The sequence below is a fragment of the Lipophrys pholis genome, assembly GCF_963383615.2.
Source record: "Lipophrys pholis genome assembly, chromosome: 20".
NCBI lineage: Eukaryota > Metazoa > Chordata > Actinopteri > Blenniiformes > Blenniidae > Lipophrys > Lipophrys pholis.
The window spans coordinates 13,987,660-14,005,746 of NC_137648.1; the positions used below are offsets into that span (position 1 = coordinate 13,987,660).

The 18,087-nt window shown below is 41.2% G+C and overlaps 1 protein-coding gene across 1 annotated transcript; it reads right to left on the minus strand.

Moving 5' to 3' along the window:
* Positions 1-10,015: 10,015 nt before the first annotated feature.
* On the minus strand, positions 10,016-16,181 carry LOC308125546 (carbonic anhydrase 1). The gene is made up of 7 exons (XM_080489402.1): positions 15,737-16,181; positions 15,267-15,464; positions 13,397-13,515; positions 12,837-12,929; positions 12,684-12,746; positions 12,438-12,593; positions 10,016-10,290 (listed from the first exon to the last, which is right to left on the minus strand). The coding sequence occupies exons 1-7, from the start codon at positions 15,768-15,770 to the stop codon at positions 10,171-10,173; spliced, it is 783 nt and encodes a 260-aa protein (XP_080345528.1). The 5' UTR covers positions 15,771-16,181; the 3' UTR covers positions 10,016-10,170.
* Positions 16,182-18,087: the final 1,906 nt, after the last annotated feature.

The following is an 18,087-nucleotide window of genomic DNA, read 5'->3' on the forward strand; positions in this document are numbered from 1 at the left end:
GTGATTTTAACAAATAACATCAAAACTGTTTTTTGTAACTTTTTTTCCCTGGAAGTTACGAATTACTGCTCCCACCCTGGTTGTTATAGAAGAAAACATGTGATCACCCCCTCTCAAGTTCTCTTTTCAACAAATATTAGAGTCGGTCTTGGAAGGGGCTTGCGTGCAGTTTCCAAGTTATTTCTGAATTGGCTGAGGGTCAGGGTTGTATCTTGCATTTATGATCACCTGGTATCAGCTTCAGCCACCTGCAACCCTAAGTTGCACAAATTGATAAACAAGCGTGATCCCTGGACGATGTAGCATAAATCAAGCACTATACTGTAGCTACAGCTTCTACACCTGAAACTGACCACCTGGACCTCAGGATACAAATACAACAAGACATGCAAATTACTTGTGATTGCATGACTGATTCCTTTTCAAAATCTGCTTTTAAACATTTGAAGGAACGAGCTTTGCCACACATACTGCCACCTCATAGCCACACTTCCCCGCCGTCCGAAGCTGACAGGTGGTAACATGAGAGACGTGACCTCCCGCAGCTCCACAGGAAACTCTACTCTCATGGGTAAGGATAGCCAGCAGAGAGAACGGGAGCATGAAGAGAACTCCGGCCAAAGTCTGGATTCATTTGACTGTGGACAGGAGCAATGAACGAAGGAAATCCATGGATAACAGCGGTGAGGAAGAAGAGAGGGAGAGGACTTTCTTTTTATTTAGCGTGAATGACTGGGAAACAAAAGAACAAAGAGAGGAAGGATCGAGAAAACTGAATGAGTGACTATACTCATTCATCCATGAACAACTCCAGCTCAAGATGTTTGCCTCCTTGCATGTGTGAGAAAAGGAAAAGGACAAAGAGGAAAAGTTTAAAAAAAAAAGAAGAAAAAAGAATGGATTAACGGACAAAGAAATGGCAGGGACTGGTAAAGGTCGAGCTCATTCTCACTAAGCAAAGCAGCAGCCCGGCGGCCTCACTCAGTGGACTCTTTCTTATCAGCATGGGCAACCGAACAGGAGGAGGAGGCAGTGAAGGTCTGTAGGTGACCTAGATAATGTTCTTCCTGGGCTGTATATGACATATGAGGCTGCCCACAAAGGTGACACACCCCTCCACTATCAACCCCCCCCTTTTTCTCCGTTATCAGTGGAAAATACTGACATGTTTGCCGGCAGATATCAGCAGGAGGGGCGAAGAGTTAAAAACACAACATACTGTGATCAATACTTCATGTTGTGTCATATGTGTCTTGCAAGTTCTGCGCGCCAGCTTCTATAATGCAACAGAGAGGCTTTCCCCCACAACAGAACTGTACTATCTTTCTTGTAATTACCAGAACAGGTGAGCGATTTATTTGCAAAATGTAATTATTTCAGGAAATAAGCAGTTATTCAAAAGGCAATGTGAGAAAACCGGATATTTGGGTCAACTCAGCAACACCTCAGTTGACCAAACGGGTCTTTCTATGACTGTATTTAGGACTATTCACATAAAGGAGAAAACCGAGAAAGAAAAAAATACATAAATATTCCTTATAGGCATTAAAGATGCCATGCGATAGCTGCATCAGGCCTCAAAAGCACGTGACATAACTGTGTTCAGCCCACACACTAAGTGCATAGTCACCATTATCCAGTCTCAGCATGACAGGAGTGATTAGTTAATAATACATACTGATAAACAGATGTTGGGCCTAATATGAAGGTCCATGTGTCTGCAATGAGCTGCAGTGTAATCGTTACAGATGCATGACCCTGCATTTAACAGGGATTATCCTATGATCTCATTAAAGTTGGAGCTGCAGTATGTGGACTTGTCAAACACAATATAGCATCATACTTATGAAGAGCTTTCTGTTAAGCATTTCTTTCATTTCTTATGCCGGTAAAAAACACATGTTAAGTCTAACTTGATCATTGGGAATCACTTTAAGTTGCACAGTGGCGGATGCTCTGAGAATAGAGGAAAAAAAGAGGCCATAGTTTGAAGGTGAATTTGGATTTTACTTAAAGGACAGGATTAAAAATATTTATGTTTTCTGGTGCTTCCTCATGAGAACCCAAATACAGACCATCCCCATTCTTAATATTTACATTTTTACTGTGTTTATTGACGGAGGACATGTTTCTCCGGCTTTCAGCACCGTTCCAGTAGATCCGTGCTGATATGAAAAGCAAATTGTCCAGTTTCCACTAAAGTTCTTCTTTGCTCTAATGAAATGAGATATCTCATGCTTCTATGCTGTATTTGTGTATTTTTCAAAAATCCAAACATAAATGTATTGACTTTCATACATTTATGAACAATTAATTTCTTTGTGCTTATATTACACCCTCAGTGCAAACACCTGCTCTCTCCTAAGATTACAGAAGGTCATTGTCCATTAATGTTCAATTATTTTTGCACATCTGGGAAATAGAGTGAACACAAGCACTAACTATATGCAAAGGATTACTGATGGAGATGTGATGTATGTGTTTAATTTAGATTTGTCTTGCTGACTCATTTCACTGCCAAGTTAATAGCCCGAGTGTTGAAACTTTTGTTACGATAAACACTATAAATAAGAAAATGAATCACACTTTTGTCACCACAGACTTCAGCTATTTCATTTATGTCACTGAAACACACTTCTCCAGAAGTGTCTGTTTACATAAAAGGGCAATGAAGACCGAGCAGCAGGAAATTGCAGAGGAAATTCGCTATCAGAGTGTTTACATTCAGCCATTCTTGCTCACAGTTAGAGAAATGCCTAGCGCTGACCGGGGGGGGGTGGGGGGTAGGGGGGGTGGGGTGTTCCTGACCACTATGTTTGAACTGACGGCATCCAGATTCTCTACGAGGAGTTCTGCAACCCAAGCAGGCATGAAATGAATAAGTTATTCAAATTATGTTGTTGAAGGTAGCAGCGGTAAATAGTAGGAAATGACATCCACTCACAAAAAGGTGCTGCAGCCAGCCAGCTCTGATGACGCAACAAAGAAAAAACGTCTTCTGTTTATGATGTCACAATTTTTTTTTCGCCCTGTTTTGACCAAAAAAATCCCTCCCTCTGTTCATCATTTTCTTTCTGTTGAACTTCTTTGTCCATAGTTCAAGGATGTCAAATTGGCCTGAGTGTGGCTATCAGTGTTAGCATCAAATATCCAATTTCTAAAGTTTAATGTGTTTAAACATTGATCCAGAGGAATGATTATATCCTATCACTGAACACACTCCAATAACAACATCAATGAGTTGCAGGATAATTTAAAGTTACTCTGCCAGTTGTACAAATCCACAGTCAGCACCGTTGAGACTTTTTGTCCACACTGCTATATCTAACGAAAACCTCAGAGCAATTTATCAATCAGGAATTAAAATATGTTTAATGATACTTGGCAAGCATATACAAATGCACAAGTGTTCATTGATTAGTCTTTGGCTATAAATTGTGAACATCCGTCGATAAGATCACTTTATCTCAGGGTCGCTTTGAATTGGAACCAATCCCATGAGTAGTACAGACATTGGGTGTGCAGGTTTTCATTAGATACGGCACTAACAAAAATATGTGAACCAAGTGGCCTTTGACCTCTGACCTTCCACCACCAAAATTTTATCTGCTCAACTTTGAGGGACAATGAACACATGCAAAACATAACATGATATCTCTAACTCAGGACTGTCACTGGGAAGAGGCATAAAAATAGAACACCACTGGGGTCATAGTGACCTTGACCTTCATTTGCTGACGATACCACAGTGGTGAGACTCGTCTCAAGGGGGGAGGAGACATCGTACTGACAGGAGGTCTTGAAGTTAACAGCCTGATGTTTTGGCACTGAACACCACAAAAATCATACTGGACTTGAGGAGGAACAGAAGTGAGCAGGCCCTTCTACATCAATGGAGAGTGTGTGGAGAAGGTCCACACCTTCTGGTTTCTTGCCGGCCTCCCCTCTGTCCTCAAACATCTTTTTCTACATCAACACAAACATGTACATACTGTGAAACATTTCTATTCTGTACAATTGTGTATTTCTTTCTCTGGATTTAGCCAGCAACATTTCGATGTCTATGTCACTTCACACTGCCATTACAATTTTACTAAATAAGAACTGTAGATAATCTGTGAAGACATGTTTGGATATAAAGAAAGGCTCTCACACTAGAGGTGATATATGAGACACAGAGCACACTGTCATTTTCAACACCATTGCACAACGGATTCATCAAGAGATTCTTACTCTTTTGCAAATAAAGCGTAACTATCTTTTAATGAGTCCTGACACACACACTCACATCACAGCATGATATATAAACGCTCCCAAGATTTAATGAAATTCTGTTAAACTGAGTTTCTATATGATGCTGATACATCTTTTCTTTAGTGGAGATGTACCTTGGTTGACGAGAAACCTCATTGTAACTTTGATTTAAATCACACGGTTCTATTGACTGCACTGCAGGGGCGAGCATTTGGATGTGCTTCTAGTCCGACTCCTCCGTCGCCTCTTTCTCACAGATTATAGCTGAGTGCGGAGTTCCTGTCTCCTTGATATATGTCATCCGCCTGCCACGCTTGATTACGCAACAAGCTGCACCACTGGTCAGGAGCCTGGGGGAGGAAAACGTGTGACATGTGGACTGTAGTGTATGTCCAATCTGGTATGCACTGACCTCAAATAATTGACCCGTATTTGTTTGCCCTCACCTCAAATGTTTGATAAATTGCATTTAAACAGCAGCATTATGTTAAAATCATGTCACGTAAACATCTGAGCTTGACAACCTTTCACACTGCAGCCCTTCTCTGTGTTACAGTCTTCTTAGTTCCCGGTGCTTTGTGTCGAAGGAAGCATGACATGCTAAGGGTGACCACATCTGTACTACATGATGGCACCCTGCAGCACCTTTTCCCCCTCACCCAGCTGTCACAACAATCAAGTGAGATGAAAAGATGCAACACAAAGGCACTCCTAGCGGAAGGGGGAGGCCGCACTGAAATGGTGGCAGAGGGGTGGAGATGATCAACATTCTTTATTTAAACTATGCCGCTTGGATAACATTCGGTGTGAGTACATTTATTTCAGTTATTTTATCCACCCTGATCTGAGAGTTTTGACATTTCCCGAAGAGCCCCTGCAGTCTGCCCAGTAATTTCAGCTTGACATTTATTGCTATGAACAGCGGGCCTGCCAGTGGAGGCAAAACATATCCCTGACCTTTCTGATGCCAAAAACAGCATCACCCAAACCTTCGGACTTCAAAAATTGGAGTGTTTACTTTGTCTTATGTAGGCTGCAGTTGTTAGCATACCCGTGCATGCATTTTTCTAAAATAACCATTGTTTTTTCAAGGCAAGGCAAATTTATTTATAGAGCACCATTCAAACACAAGGCAATTTGCAACGCTTTACAAAGAAATGAAATAAATATATTAATAAAAGATATGCATTAAAGCGAGCGATCGTAATCTCCCGATTTTTAAGTATCTTACTGATTCTTTCCCAGAACACTGACCATACAGTTCACTTTGGGATCACATAGATCCTTAGGATCAACTTTACTCTGCACTTTTCCTAAAGGGTATTTTTGCATCCCAAAGTCACCCACAATTAACAATTCATCCCCTTGTCAGAGGACACCCACGTCTCGCTGTGACCTTCGCAAACAACAGACTCACTCTAAACTTCTAATTTGAAGAAATTAGAATAGAAATATGACATTTCTACTTGAGCGGAGGAATTCCATGCATCAAATGTTTAAAAATAACTTTTTTTGTACGTGAGTGGAAGAAGCGCTTCTTTACATCAAGCGGAAAATTAATCCGTCGATCAATTTCAAGGGGCAATTGACAACAAAGTACACCATGAAAGCCACAAATTGTGTGTAATTTCTCACTAGTCAGTCAGGGCTGGCAGTAAGTTTGAGGGCTTAAAAACAGATCAACTTCATTTACTCAGCACTTTTCCCATAATGTACATGTTGTCCCAAATCACCCACTAATATTACATCCTCTCGTCAGAGAACCACACACGCCACGCTGTTCCAGGTACCTTTGCAAACATGGAACTCGCTCTACGCCTCCAACATAGAAATAATACATAATAATACAAGCGGAGGAAGCGCTTCACTGGCTAAATGAGAGTACAGTCAGTGAATCTACCATGCGTTTATTTTGTGCTCAGGAATATGGATTGAACAGAGAGATGCAGCATTTATTGATTTTTATACCAGAATTTCTCACATCAAAAAGCCTTTTGGTGATTTTTCTAATTTAATATGAATAATTTACTTTTTATCCAGTCCATCTGAAGTATATTCTTTTTATTGCTGTTGATCTAAGTAATTAGCTAGTCACAACTTTTGCAGGAAAAAAATAATTTTCATCTGGATGCTGTCTCGAAATGAAAAGTAACATTTTGTCTTTTAACTTACTGTAAAAATCTACAATCACTATTGTGAAAAAAGCACGTTACTGCCAGAAATAGGATCATAAAAGCCGGCAGTGTTATACTAACAGTGTGAAAAACGAATTCAGAGAGTTTGGTTTCTTAGTGCTTCTTTCCACTGACTTTGGAAATCTGAGAAGTTTTCAGCGTTGCAAAGTGGAAGAAATAAAAGACCCCTTGATGTTGGGATCTCCTGGGTAGACCAGGAGCAGCAGAGACGGGAAGGCTCCTTGATTGTGACGTGAAAATATTCTTTAGAATTCCTTTATATTCAGACAGGACAAATAGGGCTGGTGTTCACAGTTTCAGGGGTTTTATAAAAAGCATCACTGGTTTGGTTTTTGTCCATTGCTGACCTTGGTATGGCTTGTTATAGAACTCCTCACTGCGCCTACACTACTGACCGCTTGTAGCCTTAAATAAACTTTTCCATTAAGCTTTGGATGAAAGATTTTCTATTTTTTTTTGTTATAATACAATTTGTTATTGATCGTGTCTGTGTTAGAGAGCTAGACATTACAGCAGTCGATGGCTCTCATTAGTATTGATACTTTGGAGGACACATGCTACACTGGGGTGACTGAGGACACCAGAGACTGTTGATGTTCTGGTGACATGTCCAGTTGTAATGTGCCCTGTGTGGTGAAACCAACTGGTGACAACAAAAAAAAAAAACCACACGCAGACATATTTACATGAAGACTGTGGGAAACTGTGTGAGAGGGCCCGCTGACTAAAGTCTGCCTTCCTGTTGAGGTTTTGTAAGGGTAGTGAGAAGTCAAGTGTCGCTCACATCACCACAGAGAGTGAAATGCCGGTGCTGATTAAAAGCTTCGATACACAGTGGTGTGAGAAACCAGCAGGGCCAGTGCACATCGCTAGAGTCCAATCATGCACCATCTCTTTTATGGGTGATACGTCTTCACTGCTTGTAACACAAAATTACATGTTGGAATATATATATTTTTTTCCTGAAACCTTTTGGCTCTGCATTTGAATGATAAATCAACATAGGCTTATAGTAATATTTCTAAGTGCTGAATTTAAATCCTATGGCTTTAATGAAAGAACCTTCCTCAGCCATAGAGCAGATTTAACATAACAAGATTTTGGTAATTTTCTATTTAACCCTATTTACTTCCAGTGTGCGTAAATATGAAGCCAACGCCAGAGGCCGCATTGAAATGGTTCACTTCTTTCACTCATATTATATTTTGATTTGCTGTAGTCTCTATGCTAAGCTGAGCTAACCTAAAACCCCTAATGTGGCACATTTCACAAGAAATGATAGTGTGAATGCAAGCTTTGTCAAGATGCATACAGTTTCTTTATCAGAGAAAATGCCAGCCAGCTTGTCCTTCCCAACACAGAGACCCTGAGATAGCAGTACAACTTGTACTTCAGTCTGATACTTTGCTTCAACTAATGTGTCATCTACTGCAAAAGCAATACATTCCAGCTCTAACCCGTTTTAGACAAACAACAAATGATGTTTGTTCTTGCTGCTCTTATGAGCCAGTGTCCAGTCTACACATCTCCGTCAACGTGAACTCTCCTCAACTGTAAAGATGTGAAGTTCCAACTCATACAAAAAAGTGAACATTCCTTCACATTTCATTTTTCCCTCTGCTGTAGTCATTTGCACAAAACACTGTGCATAAAAGTCAACAGGAACTGAGATTATATCTCAGTTTAGTTTTTTTTTTTTTCTAATATGACTGTGACTTTTGAAATACATTAACCACAAACTTCAGAAGAACTGACCTATTTTTAGGGAAGGTTAAAAAATTTCTGTTCACTTGATAGAACCTGGAATCTTCACAGCTTCCCTAAAATGTACTAAAATAAGATGTGAATTTGATGGCTCACTGTTTGTTTTATGTGAGAAAAATCTGGTTAATTTTTTCAACACAATCCTGTAAAGTCAAAAGAAATGCAAGCAGACGTCCAAACCCTGTTACCTTCAACTTAACGAAATGAGCAACACAGGTCAGGAAACATTCTGAAAGGTTGAACACAAAGTATGTTCACAGCAGATTAATTTTAGAAAAGCATGCAAATTGTGATTGTGCAACTCTGATCCCAGTTGGATTTGGGTTGGAAAACGCTGTAAGGATTTAGGAGAACAGCTGACTGTCTGCACGCCAAAAAATACTTTAGTCCTACAGACTTATGTAATATGTAGAACAGGGAGTATAATGATGCTTTATTACCACCGTTATTCTCACAAACTCACTGATGAGGAAGAATGGACAAACACACAACCCAGAAGGCAACACGTTAGTCATAAAATATATTTATTTGACTAGTAAAACGTCCACGTCCAAAACAGAATGACGACACGTACTCCTGGGACGGCCCTAAAGGTGATTGGCATAAGGCGTTTAAAATTTTCTTTTGAAACTCATTACAATCTCTCTGGAAATACATCTCATTTGTCATACATCTGTCACATTCCAGAAATACAAACAGGGCCTTGCAGGTTTTCAGTGAATTGTTTTCCTATGCAGGGCTTGTCAGCAGAGTGATGCTATCATCTTGTCTGTTGGCAGGTTCTTCACATCATTGGCTTTCTTGGCGAATTCATTTCTTCCTTGGCCTTGTGTGGTCGCCACTATGGCATCGCGTAAAAGACGACTGTGCGTTTTAAGCTTTAGCACTAAACACATTGATTCTTCAAAACAACACCAGAAGGAACTTCTTTTCATACATTGCAAATTCAATTAATTGGGAGAAGTAAGAGCTTTTGGTTATAAAACATGAAGGAATCACAACTTATTTTGCAATCAGCTAAAAACAGACTTAGTCCAAAGGAACAATAATAAAAACACAATTTGGGAACATGAAAACGTCGATAATGAGCTGCAAAAACAGAAGAATAAGTCACTATCATGTTGGGCAGGATCTAGCAGTGATAGCAGTGTGTGCTCGCAACCTTTGTTGATCTACACTGTACAATTCAAATCAATAAGCAGGTCAGTGCCTATAGGCATCATGTCTGCATGAGACTGTGCGTGCGATGTTTTGTGTGTGTGTGTGTGTGTGTGTGTGTGCGTGTGCGTGTGCCAGAGAGGGATTTTCGGAGTCAATCGGTTGTGATGGAGGCGGCTGCAGCGTTTCATTAAGCTGCTGCGACGCAGAGCCTGGCAGTCGGTCGGAGATTACAGACGGACTGGCAGCAGGAGAGGCCTGTGTGTGTGTGTGTGTGTGTGTGTGTGTGTGTGTGTGTGTGTCTTTTACTTGCACCTTAGCCTCCTCACAGATGGTGATATTTTTTCACCTCCCCCTGCCTGCTGCAGCGAGCCGGGGCTTTCTGCCGCCTCCTGCTAGCACCAGAGCACCATTTTGACTATAAATCATCTTCGTTTATCCTTCTCGAGGTGTTTGTTGGACGACAACGCGCAGTGACGCAACGGCTTTAAAAACAACGACACTGAAATACTGGTAAACGTCTCACTGCCACCATGAAGTGTGAATCCTATAAAATAAATTATGACTGATTTTCCTTGCTGGCATGTTACACATAAAAAATAGATGCAAATCCATGCTCCATCTCATGGCTGCAATGAGTCACAGGAATTCTTTTTTTTTTTTTTTCCAACTGGACGGAGAGAGATATGTGTGCTTAGCAACTCACTGCAAGAGAGGTAATTCTGGGTGTTTCACTAAAGGGAGGGGGAAGGGAGGGAGAGGGCAACAGGGCAGAAAGGGCAAAACGGGGGGAGGGTCATTACTGGAAGGAAGCGCGGATGGAGCGACCCTTGAGCGGCTGGGGTGGGCGGTAGTTGTCCACCATGCAGCATTCGGACTCGCCCTCCGCGGAGAAGAGCAGGCCACGGAATTTGGCCATCTGCGAGGAGAGAGAAGATACTTTGTCGCATTTGTAGCTCGTGTTCACCTTCTGTGACTGCCACAGCACTGGCCTCCTCCACTGGCCCACACAATCACACTGACGGAGGCATGCTTTCATCGTCCGTCACCCAAAAATATTGTTGTCATGGTAACGGTCATAAATGCACAAATCGATGCTGCAGCAATGCATTGAAGCTAATATAGAATGTGTGGCCGAGGTGAATACTCTACATCACTGGTTCCTAACATGGCGTCCTTTGGGTGGTGATGGAGGTCACAGAGTGGGCCCTGAGGCTTTGCTTACGTTAATGTTGGCAAAATTAGATTTGGACATGCCCAAAACAAATATCGAGGCACTCTCTTCAATCAAGAACAGATCTGGGAAGCTGAATAAACATTCAGATTTTTTCTGTCTTTGAGAGTCCAAAGATGAAGAATTTCAGGAAAGTTGGAATTTGAATTCAACGTGGTAAGTTAGTATGAGGTGTAATCCTGCATACCTCGGCTATTTTAAATACATTCTAATGTTGTGTGATGTTGATTTATCCACAATTTGAATTAACAATTTGGAAGAGAGACTGATGATTGTTGTCTTTTTTAAATTTCTTCAGATTAGAGCTTTTATTTTCTTTCAAAGACATATTTTGTTTTATCTCAGCTTAATGGGTATTTTGAATGCACACAATAATAAGTTATACTTATTTATCATCTACATTCAGAAACAGAGGTTTCGGAATGACTTCCACTCTTCAGTGACATGAACAGTCACTCTACTTACTTCCTACTCATCTTTGGTTGAGTCTGACTTATTGTGAAAGTTCAACTTTGTTGCAGTTTGTTAAAAATGGCCAGGGAACTTTGCAGCGTCAAAGACATGCCTGTTGTGGTTGAATGAAGGGCTGAGACTGTACATCGAAGAAAGAAGCTGTGGTGAGGTTGTTGGTTTGGCTCTTTAGAGCGCGACAGCTGCATTTTTGCATGAAGGGACTTTTCAAACTCGTCTCAATGTATTTCTTTGTCATCAAAAAAAGTAGGAAAATCTCAAATTTTCTTACAACTAAGCCACAGTTCATTCTTACCGTGTTCAGTCGTAGCCTGAAAACCTTAAAATCCACCATTGGTTGCGCCACGATGACAATGAACGTTAGAGATTGCAGCAAATGAGGACATTGGTTGTTCCAACAACTCCTAATCTTTAATCAGATAAAAGTGTTCCTGAATAGTTTCCTCATACTATCCTTTTGAGCCAGACAGGCCCAGAACAGCAAATCACTCTCAGTGTCACATGGCCTGCTTCAGGATTTGTCATTAACCCTGGCTAATGAGTCAGTCTTTGGTAATTACACTGCCTCAGTCACATAATGTACACAGTGGGCTTCTTGTCACAACTGAGACAAAATTGTTCAAGTGGAGTGTGTATCCTCTCACAATTATCTGATAAATAATTGTTGGGTAATTACTTTTCACTATCAGCCACTATCTACAGTACCAGCCTTCTGTGACACCAGGTCTAAAGGTTGTGTCCACATGTCTCACATGTCTACTCGTGAGTTACAGGCTCCACAGTCCGTGAAATAAACATTTGACCGGGGAGCGTAAATTTTCACATGGCTGGAGGACTCAAAACCACAAGGACCAGACCTGAGTCGAGGCTCTTTAGATTGATGGGTGGTGCAGGCGTTAAATATCCATTTCAGTGGTAGCAGTAGGTCAAATTTTAGGAGTACCATAAATACAGGGTTATGGGAATTTTGAGCTTGGACAAATAGCTTTCTGAAATCTCTCAGTCACGCCTTTTTCACCAGAATATGTTGTATGCATGGGATGAATATTTCCTGGTGACTCACAATACTGTAAAACCCTGGTGAAGCAACGAGCTCCTGTGTGAACTCTTGCTTGACCTCATTCACTTAGATGACCCAGTGTTTGGGTTTTTTTTTGAAGGTGGAATAAGCTGCAGTATTGTGTTTCCTCTTTCCACAGTGGCCTTCTTCTTCTGGTTTCAGCCTCGTCGTTAATCTAAACAATTAAGCCCTTGACTAAGATAGCCGTAATTGAGAGGATTTGCAGACAGGGCTATTCTAGACCGTGGGCACTCAGCCAGTCTCTCCGCCACAGCTGAATGCGCCCTGTGAGGAGGCATACCTGCTCGCAGCTGACGCTGATTGGCTCCTTGCAAACAATCCAGGAAACGCTCTCCAGCAGGGGGGGCGTGGTCAGGGAGCCGTCGTAGGTCCAGTAGTCAAGGCAACCGGGGAGTAAAGTAGTCGGGTCGAAGTTAGCAAAGGTGGTCTGTTTGCCCTGAAAGTGATACGTAAAGTGAGCAACCTGTTGTTGAGTCAAATCTCGTGGGAAAATATACAAGAGATTGTGGTTGTCATGGAAACATACTTTGGCCTTGATGGCATCAAACATGTCAAGAACCTTCTGGAGACTTGCATTTTTGTCACCAATCTGAAAGACAATAACATAAATTCAGTCAGCAATTATATGTCATGTATTTTGTGTAACAGTGGAGGAAGGCTGCAGGCATTACTGCTCTACCTTCAGGAAAACTCCAACAACAGCGAGTCCATCGGGCTTGCTGGCAGCTTCTCCAAAGCTTGGATATTTGGTGTTCCAGTGCACAAGATGGAGCTGGAAAGAGATTACATATACAACAATAATCAACTCCCACAACTGTTTAAATACAATCTGTGCTTTTTTTTAAAACCTCTCATATCATGTGACTTTATTGGTTGAAATAAAAGGGGAAGACAAAAGACCAGGCTTCATGACTGTTCGCAATAAAAATAAAATAAGGTCTGGGAAAACAAACATTTCTGTAATTTTAGTTCTTTTGTGAGATGGCAAAAAAGGAAGAAAAAAAAAGAGGAAAATAAGCACCCAATCTAGTTCTTTGTTTAATCGGACAAAATCAAGCTTTGTGCTTGTACGATTGTGGTTAAATCCAGTCATTCTGGTTTGTTTATCAGAATAGCTTTACTGCTTAGAAATGTTTCTTAAACAAATATGAGTGAGCTATGATTTTTTTTCCTTTCTTCTTACTGCAGGTCAACCTCGGCTTGTCAACAACTTGGTGACATTCATAACGGCGTCCGTACCTCAGCAGGATACTTGGTCCCGGCCACAGTGTGCTCAGAGCCCTTGTCATCAGAAGCTCCCCAGTGGAAATGAAACTGCTTGAGCCTGTAGGTCCCAGAGATCGGTCCATCTTTCAAAGCTGAAGAAGAAAAGATGAAAAAAACAAAACAAACATGATTGATGACTTCAACTCAGACAGGTAGAAGTGCAGGAAGCGGCAGTTATTCTGTGACTTTCGCCTGCCTTGATGCCGCCGCACTGTTAAAAGATGTTTATCTCCGTCACAAGACAATAGTCTGAAGAGCCTCCTGAGCTGAGCGTACTGAGGACTGGCTCACAAGCTGGAGCACAGCGCCGCTGTGGCACACTTCCCACTTCATGGAAGCAGACTCAGTTCCTGTTGTGTAAGCGCTGGTCAGACAGAGGGCCACGTCGTCTCTACAATAATGTCCAGGTATTGTTGACATCAAACCCCCTTCCAGTGTTACGTAACACATCTATTTAGAGTGCAATAAGTAGTTTAACAGGGGCAGCTAATACTGTGTATTGATCTATCACGCACGCACTCACACACACACACACACACACACACACACACACACACACACACACACACACACACACACACACACACACACACACACACACACACACACACACACACACACACACACACACACACACACACACACACACACACACACACACACACACACACACACACACACACGTTGTTTCAGTCGAACAGGAAAAAAAAAGTACATTCCCGAAAGCCAACAATGTTGCGGGGTCATGTTTTCCGCCGTACACACACGATGCATGTCATGATGGATCACCATGCACAGCAGACAGTTCTTTATTTAGTAAGTCGGGTGGAAACAATCTCTTGAATTTTTTAAGGAAGAAGAAGATGCTGTGACACATTCTGCTGAAAGTCTTCACAAAGATGCTTTTCAATTCTTTTGCGTTTTCACCCCAAAAAATATAATCCAGGTGATTGTGTCATTATGTAACCACACATCAGATAAGCTAGAGGACAACCAACTGTAACAATCCACAAGATCTTACACACGCATACACATAAGAACACTGCTTCATCTGTTTTTGGTATTAATGTGATCTGGTTTTGAAACGCGGTGGGACAAAATGGGGGGGGGGGGGGGGGGGGGAATTATCAGGCAGACCTCATTTTACTACAAGCTGATAAAATGAAGAAGTTAGACATTCTCGTGCAGGCACATTAATAGTTAACTAAGCTCCAGTGAGTTTGCAGAGTAACCTTGGTTTTTTGTGCTTTTGACCTCGCTGTGAGCAGAAAGGAGTTGGCGTGGGAAAGGTTTACCAGGGGTTACATTTGCAATTCAATTCCAATCTGCATGCTTTGTGTTGGCCTTTTCAATGGGACTCCTGCAGCCTATTCAGCAAACCCCTCAAATAGCAAGTCGCTTTAATTCTTCAGCAGATCCGATTTCGTAAAAGAAAATTTGAAAAATTATTTCATTAAAATAAAATGAATGTGAACACACTGTCCACAAATGCCAGAATCCCTTAGGCATGAATGAAACTGGGGCATGACTCATGCATCCATTTTAATATAGCACCATATTAATATCCTCTTGTCTTAAGATTTTGCGTAACAGCCTTGCATTAAACCTGCTGCAGCATTTTGCAGGTTGCTGCACCATGCATATGATTAGCAATATGCTGATGTTCTTTGTTTGCGAAACCGAGATCCCAAAATCCTCTATTCATACGCTCTTTCGTTTGATAATTCACATTGTAATTAAATCAAGACATTTTATCAAGGTTAAAATAAAGCATTGACAATACTTAATCTAATTATGCAATTATTTGACAGTGCAGCATTCATTTGATCAGTATCCCACTAACTTGAGCTGTCGTTGTCGTCTGCGAAGGTCACTTGGAAGGAATGTCCGTTGTTGAGGATTTCGAGGCAGGTGGAAGGATCGTACTTCAGCTTGAGCGGCTTCAGCCCGGAGTCGTATGATGCTGCGCCAGGTACGATGTCAATGGGAGACTGACGGGGCCCATTGGCAATAGGGAAGTTATCACACCATTTGTCGGGTCCTGCAAATTACATATTGACAACATTGTTATTATTGGCATCATTTGGTTTTGTAAAATAAAATATGCGCAATTGGATGTGAGGCTGCGCTTATAGCGCATGTAAAAACGCCTTCGAGCGCGAATAATAATAATAAAAAAAAAAATCAAAAAAAGAAAAATATCTGCAGTGATGCATGCATGTGCATGCTGTCTCCTTTCAATCATCCAGCGGCTCCTTTGTTCGTAATGTCATGAATTTATTATTATGGCAATACGTGCAATGAGCGCCTCACCGTTGTTTGCCGCGTATCCCCAAGCGTGAGACATTGCTACAGTTTGGATCTGAGTGTTTGGAGCTGTAATCCCCTAAAGCCTGTCGTCCCACAGCGCAGAGCAGCCAGTGTCCTCCACCTGACAGCTGCGGAGCTTATATAGCCCGGGCCCCCTGTGTGCGGTGTGCCTGTCAGGCTGGTGTTGGCCACATGATGTCGGCGCAGTGACCGGGACCGGGAGGAGTTTCGATGCGCCGCCGCAACGCTGCAACACACCGCGGATCGATGTCTCTCTCTCTCTCGCGCTCTCTCTCTCACTCTCTCTCTCTCTCTCTCTCTCTCGCTCTCTCTCTCTCGCTCTCTCGCGCTCTCTCTCTAACGGTACTCCGAGGGATCTACATGCAGAGCTCACTGACTCCACATTCACTTCTCTTTCTTTGCATAAACTGATTGACTTTTAACTTCTGTAGATATATTTGGCCATCCTATTATAAATGAAACGTAGAAAATTCCAGAGGAAATTTTGGGCGCCTGCCTCTCGCCCCTGCATCTCCATGGCAACAGAAGCTGATCTTCTTTGAGCTGAGCATCTCCATGGCAACAGGCACAGATTGATCATAGTTGAACCCATTAGATCAAGCTTGAAAAACCTCGAAAAGGAGATGTGCATATTGTGTCCGTGCTTGATTGTCAGGCTTCATCTTCAGGGGTACAAATAGAAACATGCACTATCCATTTCAAAGTGAATTACCTTGAGCTTTATGTGTGTGTGTGTGTGTGTGTGTGTGTGTGTGTGTGTGTGTGTGTGTGTGTGTGTGTGTGTGTGTGTGTGTGTAACAAGGTCTGGATAAGTGAATGTCAAGACCCCCTTGCCTCAAGTCATATGGGAGGAATCTGGGAAAGACAATTTCCGTTCTCGTTCAAATCCAAAGTGAAAGTAGCTAAAATGAAAATATGTAGGTAACTAGCATTACTCAAGTGTACAGGTCTAAACGTGGCTTGAATTATAATATAAACTCTCCACTAAAACGTCACGTAGTTTGACAGCTTACACCAAAGCAATTTCAAAGAAAAATTATATTATAGAAAATACTGGTTACAATGAAAACAATGCTTTGGAACAGAACGCGTGTTGTACAGCTGAGCAAACCGCAAGCGAAAGTGAAAGCACAATCTGTGTATCATGTGTTTATTAGTGATGCGGTATGCAAATATTATAGATGAAATACAAGTGAAACAGTGTCCACTGGTGAGGGAAGGACCCCAAATGCCTGGCGTGTTAACTTGCAGGACATTATAACACAACAACCTGCATGAAATCAATGATGGATCAATGAATAACTAAGTGTTTTATTTCAAATGAAATACTAATTAAAGAATTGCCACCGTACTTGAATGTGACAAAGCAACAAATCCAAAAATAGAAACATGGAAAACATAAACATTTGAGGGCAAATATAATTAAATAAAAACATCAAACTTCTTTTAAAATTCTCCCTGAAAAGTTTGATTCCACCTCAGCTCACAGTGCAACGACATAGGAAGTTATTTTCCACTTACATGATGGAACTGACTACTGGTGTTAGGGCGACACCTGCCGGTGCTTAACAACAATACAAGACATGTAGGTGAAAAGTCAAGCGTCCATTTGGTCACCTGTCATATAATTTGTATAAGTACATTTACTAACTATATATGAAAAAATATTCAAACTATGATTTAATAAAGTTGGGTAGGTTACGTTGAATGCACAGAATTGGTGGGCTTGATTCTGTGCGTGGTTTAGTGAACAGGTTGAAATATTCACACCCGAGTAATAAAGCAATTTTTTTTGTTTTAAGAATACACAAAGACATCAAAGAAAAAGTAATCTATTTCTATAGCATCATTCAGACAGAAATTCTCAGTGCTTTACAAGGAAATACATTAAAACACGACATTTAAGAAAGGCATAAAAAGGAGAATTAATCAAGTAAAATCTTTAATAAAATGTAATAAAATAGGCAAAAAAAATTTTTTTAAATTAAAGCGTGAGGAAATAGTAAGGTCGAAAGGCTTCTTTTAAAGAAGTGATCGTGTCTACAGATGAGGAACTAAAAGTTGCTTCTCCTTGTTTCTTCTGACTGTGAATATTTGGTAAACCTCTCCCTGAAGACCTCAGAGGTCTGGATATTTCAGATTCTATAAGTAAATGCGAGATATATAAGAGATTCCCAAGACTATTCAAACCTTTATAGTCAGGAACATTTTCATGTCAGTCCTTTGACACACATAAGGCAGTGCAAAGATTGAAGCTGAGGTGTAATGTGCTCCCCCCTCTTTGTTCTGGTGAGGACTCTGGATGATCTGCAGCTGATTTTGTTTTTACTGAG

What these genes read in the sequence shown, in the direction of transcription:
- LOC308125546 (XM_080489402.1), bottom strand. Translation starts at nt 15,770, where the DNA reads ATGTCTCACGCTTGGGGATACGCGGCAAACAACG. An exon ending in GGGATACGCGGCAAACAACG is followed by an intron (nt 15,465 to 15,736) that starts GTGAGGCGCTCA and finishes TGTAATTTGCAG; the next exon opens with GACCCGACAAATGGTGTGAT. An exon ending in TCAGCGTCAGCTGCGAGCAG is followed by an intron (nt 10,291 to 12,437) that starts GTATGCCTCCTC and finishes CTCTCCTCGCAG; the next exon opens with ATGGCCAAATTCCGTGGCCT.